This window comes from Lissotriton vulgaris, chromosome 5, assembly GCF_964263255.1.
Source record: "Lissotriton vulgaris chromosome 5, aLisVul1.2, whole genome shotgun sequence".
NCBI lineage: Eukaryota > Metazoa > Chordata > Amphibia > Caudata > Salamandridae > Lissotriton > Lissotriton vulgaris.
The window spans coordinates 1,150,148,474-1,150,163,189 of record NC_141693.1 but is presented as its reverse complement, the minus strand read 5'-3'; the positions used below and the strand labels follow the sequence as shown (position 1 = coordinate 1,150,163,189).

The following is a 14,716-nucleotide window of genomic DNA, read 5'->3' as shown; positions in this document are numbered from 1 at the left end:
TGTGTTTTCAATGATTGCACAGTGCGGACAAGCATCCGGCACTGTGCAATCATTGAAAACGGCATCTTGCACAGTGCGAGCTGTAGTTTTCTGCTGCTCGAGTAGATTATTACTCGACCTGCAGCTTTCTCAACGCGAACTGGTAGTTTCTCATTGAGAGCGGTCGCGAGCATGCACAACCACTCACAATGAGAAACCTTACCTCCCCGCGTTGAAAATCTCGCGGGATGTAATTTTGCTTGCTGGCGGTCGCGAACATGACGTTCAGGACCGCGAACAAGCAAAAAATGAGCGTTGCACTACGCGTGTTCGCACTGTGCTACGTGCAGCTCGCGTAGTGCGAAGTTGCGAAACTTCGCAAACTCCGCGAGCGTAGCGTAGTGCTTCGCCCAGGCCTACTTTTCAGGTGAGTTTAGCTGCCTCCAAATGCTAAAAGTGGAATATGGAAAATGCAATTGACAGAGTTTTGTAGGGGATTTCAACTCTCACTGTCCATGCCCTGTAGTGAGAGATATGGAAAACTGGAAGGTGATGCTGGATACACCTGCCACATTGGTGATGGTGGAGGAGGCCATATAATTATTACATCATTAGTCACCCAAAAGGATGTGGGAAGCACACTGGCAGCAGCAGAAGAGGTCAGACTATGGCATATGGACAGTACATAAACAACAGTGGAAACGGTCAGCCTGCAGCACGTACCCTTTATGAGACCAGTAACGGTAGGGTCAAAAGGCAGAGAGATGCATCGACTAATATTAAATACCCGTTACAGCAAACCGTGTTAGGTTTTTCCTATGGCATATAGTTATTACAAGGGTGGCACGGTGGGAGGGGGCAGTTTATCACACACGGGCAGTATCTGTGTGTGAACTGAAGGGGTCAGGCTGCTTCAGTGTTATGGCATGTGGGCAACAGTGGCGGTGTCAGCTGGTAGCGCATGGGTGGTACATGGGCTGGTGAGGGAAGAGGCAGCCAGAAGCACGATTAGTAAATGACAGAAGTGATGGGGAAGGTCTGTAATAAATAAGCAGTCATGTGGAAGGCTTGCATTACATGTTCAGTCCTTTCACATACGCGGAGAGGTATGTTAGTCTATGCCAAATGTTCATTTTACGACTACATAGTCAAAATGTGCTTCCTTCCTATACTGCTGGTGACAGTAAATGCTAACATCAATAGATTCTATGTGCGAACGCTAAGATCCTTCTACACAGTCCCCTGCTTAGCTTCTCACCATCTCCAGCTATAAACTTTTCCAGGTACTCTGGCCATGTGCCAGGCTCTGGAAGCAGCTTCGCCATCTTCTGGAAATGGAAGTAGGACACAGCTGTATCCTTAGCGTTGCGTGCCATATAGATTATCTGTGGTATTTTGAGAGAGAAGAAGAACATAAGGTTAAGAGCACCCTGAAAAATTCTTCAATACATTAGTAGAAGCCAAAAAATTACAAAACTTGACATTTCTTCCTAAATTCTGAAGCTGCCCTAGGTCGACATTAAAAACTCCCTCTGACCTACATCCCCCTCGTTAGTAGATATCTTTCTTTTTATTTATTTTTATTGAGCAGAGCATACGGCAATTGATACAATATATAATATTCAATCATTTAGATTGTAGAGAGTCCGTTTTTAAAAAAGAGACAAACAAATTCTAGTAAGAACCTTGGTCGTTAAAAAACATTATCGAAAACCAACAGACAAGAACGAAGTTCAGCTACCAAGCTTTCTAAAGTGCTAACAGTGCTAGGTGTTGAAATACAGCAGATTTGGTCATAGCATGTATTATTATTATCGTTGGCCTCGATCCCTCAATGGAGGTCATCTTCAATTAATACATAGTCATTCTATCTATTCAAGAAACCCTGCTACATTAAAATACAATCGAGTCATTCTTGCAAATAAATAACCATAAAGTGCCACATGATACGAATCCTACCGTTCTAATTTTCAAAAGTGCTTACAATGCTCAATGCTATACATTGCAGGGTTAGATATCATTCTTATTGTTTATTTGCAAGACCCCTCCAATATCGTTTGTATTAATTTAACAAATAAACACTCTACCTTGAAAAGAAAAAAGGCTCGCAGCATCAAAGTGCTTATGAGGATATCCCTAATTATATAATAGTAAAGTGTCGAGTGCTAAAGTGTTAAAAATCAGACAAGGAGTCCCAGCTATCAGAGAATCTCCAAACATTAATAAACTTTTTCATTGCCCTCACTCTTTTTGCGTAAGCCTCTTCGAACCTCCTTGTCCTTTACATTTTGTATATCCCTTTTAGGTAGGATGGTACCTCCTCAGATCCCCAATTTTGGAGGATTAGTGAGCGAGCTACTAGGGAACAGATTGCTGTGTATGTCTCTTCGGCTTTGGTCAAATCTGACCTCTTTTTAGAAATGGCAAAGAGAGCTACTTCGGTCTCAGGGTCGAGCATCTTGTTTAAGGCCTGGCTTATTACAGAGAAGATCCTACGCCAAAATATTTCAAGTTTTGGGCAGGTAAAAGTATATGGAGCCAATCGCCCCTGCCTTGAGTCTGACAACGGAAACATTTATTTTCCACTCCCGGGAAGCATTTATTAAGAGCTTTTAGGGTAGATAGACCAATCAGTGAGATATGAAGGCCATCCAAAATTGGCTGATCTGAGGGCCTTACTTCCTAGGTGAGCTATCTCCTCCCACTCCTGCACCGAGAAGGAGCAATTTGTTTCATGGGTTATTTTGGCCAGAACTCCTACAACCAGGGGAGACTCTTCACCCTTTCTCAGTAAGGTGTACCAATTTCCCACCCCATTCAATTTGGCTTTGTATAGCGCATTGGCCTCAGCTGATGGTAGCTCGCCCAACAACAGATTATATTTCTTTATAATATTTACAAACTGGAGATACTCCAAAATCCCCGGTTTTAGTTGATTCCCAGCTCTGTCTAAGATCCCCTATTAATTTTCTTTGGCCCCGGGGAATGGGGTCCAGCGGTTCATTTGGGCTTGGAAAGGTGGGGTGGTGGAAACTGAAAAAATATGTAGAACCCAAAATCATAACTCCGTAACAACCACTTAAGTAAAATAAAGAGAATTTATTTAAAGTGCACGGAAGCCTCAGATGGGTGCTGAGTGCTTGAATAGCAGAAGAAAAACACAAGCATTTATAGACACAAACCACAAGAGGATGCAGCATCATAATAATACACGTAGCACAAATTACGCATGGCCTACTTGACCAATTAGCAAAGGCCTAGGCTGCACTATACCATTTATGGTCTGAAATATACTGTTGCTGACCACGTGTCCCAAGTAGGCAGCTTCTGGGACTTTCCAATGTAACGCGATGTACCAGTAACGACAAGTTATACAGAAGTGATTTGCGACATCTTTTCTAGTACCCTGCACATAGACTGTGCCACTTCCACATTTGGTGTGTCCATATGCATGTGGCTAAGCTAGAGTCATGTACTGTCTGAAAGTGGTTCTTGAGCAAGAATTGCGTTACAAAAGCATCATTACTTTTAGCAGCGTCAGTAACTTTTATTTAATTATTTGGTATCAACGTTCTACGGGCCTTTAAAGTAGATATTTGGTATCACATTATAAAGGCGGCTTCTACAGGGCCACCCGCCCCTCCCCTAAAATAATTGTATTTGGCCCCAGGGCATGGGGTCCACAGGGCCTCCTAAGGTTCAGGGTGGGGGCCACCTCCCCTACCCTATAGTTAATTTATGGCACCACAGGATAGGGTCCCCGGGCCCATTTGGACTCAGGACGGGTGGAGCATGCTCCCCTTATAATAAATATGTTTGGACCTGGGTATGGGGCTTCTTCAGGCTTGGAGAGGGGGTACACGCACCTGCTCCTCTATAATTATTATATGGCCTCGGGGATGAGATCTACATGCCCCCTTCCCCCAATACAGATATATTTGGCCCCAGAAATGGGCCTTCTCGAAAGAGATGTTGATGGCTTTCCGGAGATGGGGTGCGATGGCGGTGCTGGCTTTGTTGAAGATGTGGTGTGGGCAAAGGTCTGACGGAGATCCGGAGTGGATGGTGTTCATGATCTTGATGGTGTCGTCGTCGTTGATGTTGGTCCAGGAGAGCAGGCGATTGGTGCGGGTGGTGGTCGTGACGGCGGGTGCCTCCGTGGTGGTTGAGGTGGTTGTGGCGTTGAAGCTGTTGTGGATGTTTGCGATCTTGAGATGGAAGAAGGTGGCAAGCGAGTCGCACAGGTCTTACGAAGGTGGGATATCGTTGGTGTTGGAGCTGGGGTTGGAGAGTTCTTGCACGATGTTGAAGAGCTCTTTGCTGTTGTGTGCGTTGTTGTCTAGGAGGTCTTTGAAGGAGGCCCTTTTGGCAGATCTGATGAGGTGGTGGTGTCTGCGGGTGGCATTTTTGTGGGCTGCGTAGCTGTCCGGTGTTCGTTCACACAGCCAGTTCTTCTCTAGCTTTCAGCAGGTTTGGTTGGAGGCCTAGAGGTCTTCAGTGCACCGGCACTGAAATTCTTGCTGGTGTGGCTTTTGGAGGGTTTCTTGAGCGGGGTGAGGGTGTTGGCGCAGTCATGGATCCACTATCTGAGGTTGCGGGTGGCTGTGTCTGGGTCGGTGGGATCGGCAGGTGGGTTCTGGGCGAGGGTGGTTGTTAGCTGGTCTTCTGTGACTTTGCTCCAGCAGTGGTGGGGCATCTGTTGGGGGCAGGGGTGCATAGTGGGTTTCCAGAAGGTGAAGTGGATGCAGCGATGGTCGGTCCAGTGGAGTTCGGTGGTGTGGCTGAAGGTGACGTGGGAGCTTGTGGAGAAGATGGGGTCAAGCGTGTGGCTGGCGGAGTGGGTGGGTGTTGTGATGAGTTGTCTGAGTGTAGCAATTTCCTGCCCATATGCCCATATCCTATCCCATCCTCGCACCATTTCTAGAGTAATTCCCCGTTTGAGAGCGCATAAATGTGTCTGGGACTACCACTACCAGCCGGCCATGGTGCGAGCCAGAGTGAGGCACAGGGCGGTCTTAATATAAGCACCTCCTCCACAATGGGAAGGTGCCTGACAATCTACTCTTCATTTTTGAATGGCGGATGGTGAGTCCCCGCCGGATCCCAGCGTGAAGATTGCAGCCTTGGTTATCGTTGAACTTTGTTCCTGCTCGTGTTTCAGCGATTTCAGCCCCTCCGGAGGTTGCTCCTTTGTATTCAGGTATTCACGGAAGGAGCACGGGGCTCGTCTCCTCCGCATTCAGAAAGTGTTCACTTTGTTAGACGAGCCGCTGTAACTTGAAACGCACTGTGCGCGTTTAATTTGTTGCGCGAGTTCGGAAGAGAAATTGCGGCGTGTATGCGTCTGATATTTAAAGATGCATACTCGGCAATTCTCTGTTCAGCAGTCTTTGTTGGGTCTCCGACACTTGGTGACGTGCATTATCTGTTTCAGCGCCTTGCAGCAGCAACTGCCTACTTCAGATTAAACGGAAATCCCAGGCATAGACTGCTCTCCTTTTTACGCTCTGCTCAGTACTTTGCCAGGCCATAAATATTTGACATTAAACGTTATACCTAGTTTTGTTTTCCACAATATTAAAGCAGTACTTCAGATAAGACCCTAGTTCTTGGTGTTGTGAGAATTAACAGCATGAGCTACTGGGGACGTTTATATTCGTATCATATTTGGAAACTTGTTCTAGTACCTTCTCCTTACGATTTTCTCCAGCATTGGATGTACTTTGTTACGCTGCTTTACTTCAGATGTCTACTCCTGCAGGGTAAAATTAAATACTCTTTTCTACCCTGAACAGTGTAGGCATAGATACATTCATTTCGATCCTAAGCTGTATAGATATTATGGTGAGTAGAATAGAGTGACAAATGTTAGAATTATGTTGTAGTAGGAGAAGAGCATCCATCATTCCTGCTGTCTTGTCATCCTGTTCTGCAGTGAGTTTCAGCCTTCCTGGTTGCCGTGCAGTATCTCAGACCAGACCTTGATGGAACCACAGCTTTACAGCTAGTTTATTATTTTATCCACTTCCCTTTTCCCCTGGGCACAATTTTACGCAGAAGGATTGCCTTCCTATGCTGGGGGGTGTGTTAGGGGGAATTTGGGGGGGATATACTCGTCTCTGCTGGTCACAAGTAAAGGTTAGTGGCGTTTCCATTATTCTTGCGCTTCTGACGATCCCGACAGATTGTCAAGCCCAAGTCTAAATGCCTAGCCCAGATGATGGATATCAATGTGATTTTGGCCTCTTTGTTGGAAAGAGTGACTGCTTTGCAGCAGGAGGTTCAAACCTCACGATCAGAGAATCAGAATCTGCATAGAGAGATGGGCACCTTATGCCGGGAGGTAGCAGGCCTCTCCCGCAGGGGTCAAGGAGAGGGTTCATATATCAGACCAGCCACCTTGTCTCCTCCTGTATCAGCTACACATACACATTCCCCAGGCTCTCAAAGGGGTGGTTTTTTTGCAGCTACTCCCCCTACCCACACCACAACTGACGGTTCATGTGATACACAATACAGGTATTCCCTTGGCTCCACCTGAACGATTTTATGGGGACCCAAAAAAGTTCGAGACCTTTTTGAACCAATGTCGTCTACATTTTTTTATGCAAACCTGTTGTGTTTCATGATGAAACTGCAAAAACAGCCTTAATGATGTCCTACATGGGTGGCAATGCATCAAGTTGGACTATTCTCTTAATGGAAAACAACGATCCAGTTTTGCACAATTTTTCCGAGTTTTGTTTGGAAATGAGGAAAATTTTTGATAGAAAATCACGCATGATGACCCTAGATAGAGAACTGCTAACCTTACGCCAAAGGTCACAAGATCTGTTGACATATATCACATCATTCAACCGTCTAGTGGTCGAAACAGACTGGCCTTCTGAAAAAAGAATCACCTTGTTCTATCAAGGACTAAGGGGAGAGCTCAAGGACGTCCTAGCTCAGGTAGTACAACTCCCACAGGCATGCAAAGAATTAATAGATCTGACTGTCCAGTTAGATCATCGACTCCAAGCGAGGAAAGGGGACAAGAACAGAGGAGACACCCGATATGTGTATCCGAGATTTAAAAGCTCAGTAGAAGAACATCCCCAATCCCTTAAGGAACAGAACCAATGCAAATCAGAGGAATATGGGGTCCTCTCACCCCTGAGGAAAAAGACAAGAGGCGAAGACTGAAGCAATGTCTGTATTGCAGAAAAGGAGGACATTTTATCAAGGAATGTCGGGCTAGAATTGCCCTTCCAGGAAGACCCTTTGTCCCACGAGTACAAGCGACTACGAAATCTGGTGAACCGGCGGAAAACTAAAGAACCTGAATCAGTAGGAGATCTCTGTTTTGGGTCGTCAACGTATAATGATCTCACCAGTGCTTGCCAATACTCTCCATCCAGCTGTGGCCCACTTGATTATTAGTGTTTCCCTATGGATCACTTCCCAGGATGCATTGGAGATAGAAGCTTTACTCGATTCCTGCGCCCCCAGTAAATACATAGATCAGGAATTCACTTTGAAAATAGGAATTGCCTGCGAAAAGAAGGAGACCCGTGAGCTTGTGAAAGTGGTAGATGGGACTGTTCTGTCCTCCGGTCCTGTGGCCTATCATACTCATTCCCTCCTGATGACATTTGGTAATGATCACCATGAATATATTCAGTTCGACCTCATTGATGTGCCCCAATTCCGTCTCATTTTGGGGATGCCTTGGTTAACGCTGCATGACCCCATGGTTAGTTGGGCAGCCTGCACCGTAACCATGTCATCAGATTATTGCAATGAGCATCGCAACAAGGGGAAGATCCTTCTCGAACATCACGAAAAGACACCCTCTGCGTATCTGGCGACTGCTTGTCCCCAAGAATATTATTGCTGTGTTACGGTTCTTCCGGAGGAGTACCATGAATACCATTCTCGGTTTGATAAACAGATGGCGACCCAGCTACCACCCCATCGGGTTTATGACTGCCGGATCAAATTGATGCCTGGAGCCGACATCCCTTGCAGTCGGGTGTATGCCTTGACTGAAAAAGAGACGCAATACCTGAAAAACTATCTTAAAGAAAACCTTGCATCCGGATTTATTAGACACTCCAAATCGCCTGCTTCCTCCCCTCTTTTCTTCATTCTGAAGAAGTACTGTGAGGAATTGAGGACCTTCATTGATTATAGGGCCATCAATCGAGTAACCATTAAAAATCGTTACCCTCTCCCTTTGATACCGGTGCTCTTGGACCAATTGAAGGGCGCTCGTTATTTTACAAAACTCGACCTCCGTGGATCTTATCATGCGGTCCGAGTACAGAAGGGCGATGAGTGGAAGACGGCTTTTAGAACGAAGTTCAGTCTTTTCGAGTTTAAGGTGATGCCTTTTGAGCTTTGCAACGCCCCTGCAGCCTTTCAATTCTTAATGGATGAGGTATTGCGAGGCTGCCTGGAGACATTCTGCATCGTCTATATTGATGATATTTTGATTTATTCTCCAACCCTTCTAGAGCATGTACACCATGTGAAAACAGTACTTGAAAAGCTCCAACAAAACTCATTGTACGCCAAGCTTGAAAAATGTCTGTTCCATGTGCAGGAAGTCGCTTTTCTTGGTTACATCATCAATGCCCAGGTTTTTCAAATGAACATGAGCAAGGTTGAGGCGATCACAAACTGGAGTACACCTCAGAACATCAAATCTGTGCAGAGTTTCCTTGGTTTTGCCAATTACTACAGGTGATTCATCAAAGATTTCTCAAAGATCATCCAACCCATTTCTAGTCTACTACAGAAGAATGCCCCTTTTGTGTGGGGTGAAGAGGCAGCTAGGTCGTTCCAGATCCTGAAAGAAAAGTTCACTCAGTCTCCCATCCTTCGCCATCCCGGCCCACAGATACCTTTTGTTCTTGAGACAGACGCCCTCTCAATATGCTGTGGGAGGGGTTCTATCTCAACGTCATCCTGTAACAGGACAACTACACCCAGTAGCTTACTACTCAAGAAAACCCACTCCCTGTGAAATGAAGTACACCATCTCCGACTAGGAATTATTGGCAATAAAATGGACATGTGAAGAATGGTGACACTATCTTTTGGGAGCATTGCACACAGTAGAGATATATACGGATCACAGGAACTTGCTGTTTTTAAAAACCGTATCTCCTCGACAACTACGGTGGACTCTCTTCTTTTCCGATTTTGATTTTGTGATAAAGTTTCGACCAGGACCGCAAAATGGGAAAGCCAATGCACTTTCCCGTCTAGGAGAAACAGAAGAAGAGGGCGTGACCATCACAGCTGAACCCCCTCTGATCCTAACCGAAGCAGGATATCTAAAGCCGACTCTAGCCTTACTAACTTCACAGGATTTCCTCGAGGAATTGAAGGTAGTCTTAGCTGAGGTGGATTTACATGCCTGGGTACAGGAAGACCCAGAGCATCGCACCCAGAAGGAGGACCTCGCCTACCATGACCAAGCGTTATATATTCCAAAAGAGACACTGCAACAACAAGTATTAGCCTGGACCCATGATTCAGTGTTGGGCGGACATATGGGAATATACAGAACTATTGCTAGTGTGGAGCATTCCTTTTGGTGGCCGAGTTTACGTAAAGATGTCCAAGAATACGTCAAGAATTGTGCAATCTGCGCACAAGGGAAATCCATCCATACAAAACCTACAGGACTACTAAGACCATTACCTACGCCTCCACAGCCTTGGCATACACTATCAATGGACTGTATAGTGGAAATGCCGCCTTGCGAAGGAAAAACCGTCATATTAGTAGTAGTTGATCATCTAACAAAGATGGGACATTTCATCGCCTTAGTAGGTCTGCCTACATCTGCATAATTGGCAGTGGTATTCCTCCAGCACATAGTCCGGGTCCATGGGATTCCTTGTGTTTTGATCACTGATAGGGGTACCCAGTTCACATCTCAATTTTGGAAGGCCCTTTGTAAGACCATGAACATAGATGCTCGGCTTTCTTCTAGCGACCATCCCCAAACTGATGGGAAAACAGATCGTCTAAACCAGACACTGGAACAGTTCTCCGCTGCTTCACCCTGCAAAATACTATAGACTAGACCATGTTGTTATGGATGGTAGAATTCGCCTACAATAATGCTACGCATTCCACCCTGGGTTGTTCACTTTTTTTTGCTTACATGGTCACCACCCCAACATGCTTCCTTTTGAATGGCCTGTCCGCTCTCCCTTACCTAGCATTCACGAACATCATGGACATCTCAGAGCTGTTTTAATAGCAGCAAAGCGAAGTCTTAACACTGCTCAATCCACACAGAAACATTGTGAAGATAAGAAAAGAACACAGGAACCTAACTATCAGGTAGGGGATAAGGTATGGCTTTCCACACAAAATCTCCATCTGAGGGGAGTAAACAAGCTGAAGCCTAAATTCATAGGGCCCTTCAGTTTAGAAGTATAGAAGAGGTCATCAACCCTGTAGCTATGAAGTTATCGCTTCCTGTATCATGGCAGATCCATCCCGTATTCCATGTTTCCCTACTCCAGCCATGTCATCCTAGTATGAGACTGCCAGAGAAACCCCTTCCTATTGAGGTTGATGGTCAGGAAGAGTATGAGGTACAGTTAATTCTTGACTCCTGTATAGTTACTGGTAGGATCCAATACCTCGTGGCGTTGAAAGGATATGGGCCGGAAGATAGGACATGGGAACCTGAAAACAACTTGCATTGTCCTGATTTGGTCGACCGTTTCCATTCAGAGCACCCTGGTAAACCTGGACGACCGCCGGGTCGGCAGTCCTTGAGAGGGGGTTCTGTAGTGATTTCCTGCCCATGTGCCCACATCCTATCCCATCCTCGTACCAATTCTAGAGTAATTCCCCGTTTGAGACCGCATAAATGTGTCCGGGACTACCACTACCAGCAGGCCATGGGGCGAGCCAGAGTGAGGCACAGGGCGGTCTTAATATAAGCACCTCCTCCACAATGGGAAGGTGCTTGACAATCTACTCTTCGTTTTTGAATGGCGGATGGTGTGTCCCCGCCGGATCCCAGCATGAAGATTGCAGCCTTTTATATCGTTAAACTTTATTCCTGCTCGTGTTTCAGCGATTTCAGCCCCTCTGGAGGTTGCTCCTTTGTATTCAGGTATTCGCGGAAGGAGCGCGGGCTCGCCTCCTCGGCATTCAGAAAGTGTTCACTTTGGCTGTTTGAGTCAGACATGAGGCAAGATGGCCGCTGAGGGCTTCAGCGAGTAAGTCGCACACTTCACTTCTCCCTACCACTGGATAGATGGATGGCTGAATTAATGGTGGAGCCTGGCTTGGAAAAGAATATTTTTTGGTACTCCATACAGCTTCAATGCGACAGAAATCACAGGAAAAGCGGATTCACATTTAAAGAGTTAAGTGCAACTAAACGAGTTGCTTTGAGTCTTTGGAGGAATTTTACAGCAAACACCAGGCTGATTTTGAGATCCTGGTTCAGAATGCCGCCTAGGCTACAGCGGGTAAATGAAGCTAAGGACGGCAAAGAAAGCAAAAGCGGAAAGCTTTGTGAAACAGATACTAACAAAGGTCAAATCTTCAAAGAGAAAGCCAAGACTGATACAAAATTGGAAACAAAGACAGATACAAAAGTATCACTGAATGCGGCCCAGAAAAGCGGAGCTATCGCTAAGAAATCAACCCTGAAAAAGCCAGGCGGTGATAATCCAGTTTCAGTTTCGGCGAAGGAGATTGGAAATAATAAGAAAACAAAAGAGAGCGCAATGCGTCAGCCCTCAGTTACGGAGAGCTTTTCAAACGTACCTTCGAATCCAGGCGGAAGCAGCTGCGGTGGCAAGTTTGGGTACAAGACTGATGTCCTCCCGGTGTCTGCTGCTACAACGGCTGGCGGGAAAGCGGGCATGTCAGTGAAGCCCATAGATCGGCTCCGGCATCGGGAGAGAAGGCTGTAACGGGCGCCAGTGCTGGGACGGAGGTTGCTAAGCAACAAAGTGAAAGACCCGATGTGGGGAAGCCGGCTGAGGCGATGCCTGCTACCATCGCTAGCGCTGCAGGAGAGACGAACGAAGGAGCTGTAGCAGGTGAGGACAGAGCAGAGGCCGCTTCTGACCCTACACAATCTCTAAATCCTATGCAACCAGGAAAGCATATTGCGCTGCACAAGGTCTGTAGCGGGTTGATTGATAATAGAGCTCTGGGTACACATTTGCCGGATGAGGATAACTGCATGATACAAACTACCGATTCAAATACAGGATTGGTGAGGGGATTGGCAACAGACTCTGATATACAAGTATTGCCTCGAGAGCACATGGGGAATAATGAAAGAGTGGCTGATACTTTATTATGGGCGAATGAATTGGATTCAAACATGGAAAGAGAAGGAGTCAAATCAGGTGGTGAATCTTCGGCTTCTGCTTCCAACTCCACTGAATTACACATTATGTCTGAGGCGGCCTCAGCAGAGAGGTTTTACTCGGTAGAAGAAGACTCCCAGTCACAATCACTACCCACAGGAGAGAGCTCCGATGAGTCAACTGGGGGAGACACAGGTAGTAGCTCTCCGGTCCAGAAAAACACTCAAAAAAAACGTTTAGCCAAAAGAAAACCTTCTTCAGCAAGTAGTACCACTGACCCTACCAAGAAGCTAGCCTGGGATTATTCTACTACCACATTTTCCTTTGTAGAGCAGGATAGCCCAGCTACAATGATTGGAGAGCAGGGATCTACGCAGTCTACACAACCCCCAGTTACTTTGGATTTATTATTTAATACTCTGAAATTGATGCAATCCGAGGCTAGAGGGGAAAGTAGGAGAGCTAGACATGAGTCAAGAAAGGTCCAGAACAAACTGAGGAAAATAAGTCAAAGACAGGACGAGATGGCTGAAAGGGTGGCCCACGTGGAGGAAAGAACTGGGAAAGTGGAGGATGATTTGCGAGAGATGAAATCATATAAGGAAGAGCATCAGAAGGTGGCTGAAGATGTAAACTGGAAACTGGAGGATTTTGAGAATAGACAGCGTCGAAATAACATCAGACTGCTAGGAGTAGAAGAAGGACTGGAAGGGGGGGACATTAGAATGTTTGTTGTAAATCTGCTAAAAGGTGCTTTCCCAGAACTAACAACATGGCAATGGGAATATGAAATCCAAAGAGCCCATCGCTTTCCGTTTTTCAAAAGAGGGCAGGAAGGAGCCCAAGGGGGGAAACCAAGGGCAATTTTGATTTTTGTTGGGAATTTTCTTTTAAGACAGTTGATCCTGGATAAGGCCAAACCTGAGTCAAGAAAGACATTTAACAATGTTTCGTTCTTTGCAAGGCCCGATTTTTGCCATGCTACAGTAGAGCGTAGATGGAGATTGAGGCAATTGATACCGATTATACAGTCCCTGGGCTCAGAAGCTTACCTATTGTATCCTGCTAAGTTGAAAATAGTAACCAAAAGTCAGGTTAAGTTTTTCTTTTCTGAAATCAAAGCAAAGGCCTTCATGATTGAAGTTTTGGGGTACAAGGAGGGATAACTAGAATAATGAAGCTGGATATTTGACATAGAGGTGGTATGAAGGTGGGGAGGAGCGGCGACTGCTGATTCCCTGGCGATCACACATAGGTCATGTGTGACCTATTTGCCTGTAGGGGAGGGTGGGGGAGGGGTAGCTCGGGGTGGGGAAGGGGGGGAACAAAAGAAGGGGGGGAAAAAATGGCACACATCATGCGTAGCAGCATACATACAGAGGTCTAGCAAAAGATTGGTACTGCTTTTAAGTATAAGGTGGAACAAGGAAATAAAGAAAGAAAAAGGAAACTGGGAGAGTAAGATGGTTCTAATTTTTGATATTTTTTAATGGCTTGCCGAATTATTTCAATGAATGTGTGCGGTCTTAATGACCTCCAGAAGAGATTACGGGTCTCTGCTTTTTGTAAGGCATTAAATCCAGATTTGATCTGTCTCCAGGAGACTCACGTTGAGGGAGGTAAAGGTTTTTTGTTAGGGCAGTTGGGGTTTGAAGTATTAGCGTATACTAAACAAGCCTCAAAAACACGGGGGGTGGCACTTTTGGGAAGGGGGAGAGAGTGTACGGTGATTAGGAATAAGGTAGACATGTGGGGAAGATGGGCCATTGTGGAAGTAGTGTTCAGAGGAGCTAGATTTACTTTGGTATCAGTCTATGGTTCAACGTGTGATGAACCGGATATATTTGAATTTTTGGATCAGGAATTGACAACCTGGGTGGAACCTATCGTTTGTTGTGGGGATTTTAATATTAATCGCCCTGCTAGCGTAGAGCTACAAAGGGACCACGGTTATACTGGGCGCAAGAAGAGGGTACATAAGGCAATAGTAGATTTGGCTGCACATAACGCGTTATCAGATGTATGGGCAAATTTAAATCCAATGAGTGACGGGGATACTTTTTTTTCAGCACCCCACAGAATTACTGTTAGATTAGACTATTTCCTAATTTCTAATGTTTTGCTATCCAATGTATGTATTAGAAAGCTACCACGACTGATGTCAGATCATAACCCATTGTTACTGACATTGAATCTCAATGGTATTACCAGAAAAGCTTATAAATGGACATTTGAAAGGGCGTTGTTAAAAGATGAGAGTTATTGTAAACATATGGAGAAGTGGATAACTGAATTCTGGTTTAATAACAAGGGTAGCTCAAGCAGTGGTAACATCTGGGATGCCTTTAAAGCAGGGATAAGAGGTGAGACAATTAGTTTTACAACATTTA

At 45.6% G+C, this 14,716-nt stretch overlaps 1 protein-coding gene across 1 annotated transcript in view; it reads right to left on the bottom strand.

Moving 5' to 3' along the window:
* Positions 1 to 14,716, bottom strand: part of LOC147712125 (sulfotransferase 1 family member D1-like) — a 63,253-nt gene that overhangs the window by 24,202 nt on the left and 24,335 nt on the right. The window contains exon 5 of the mRNA XM_086922910.1: positions 1,238 to 1,364. Coding sequence (XP_086779036.1) covers positions 1,238 to 1,364 — 127 coding nt within the window. The remainder of the gene's footprint in view (positions 1 to 1,237; positions 1,365 to 14,716) is intronic.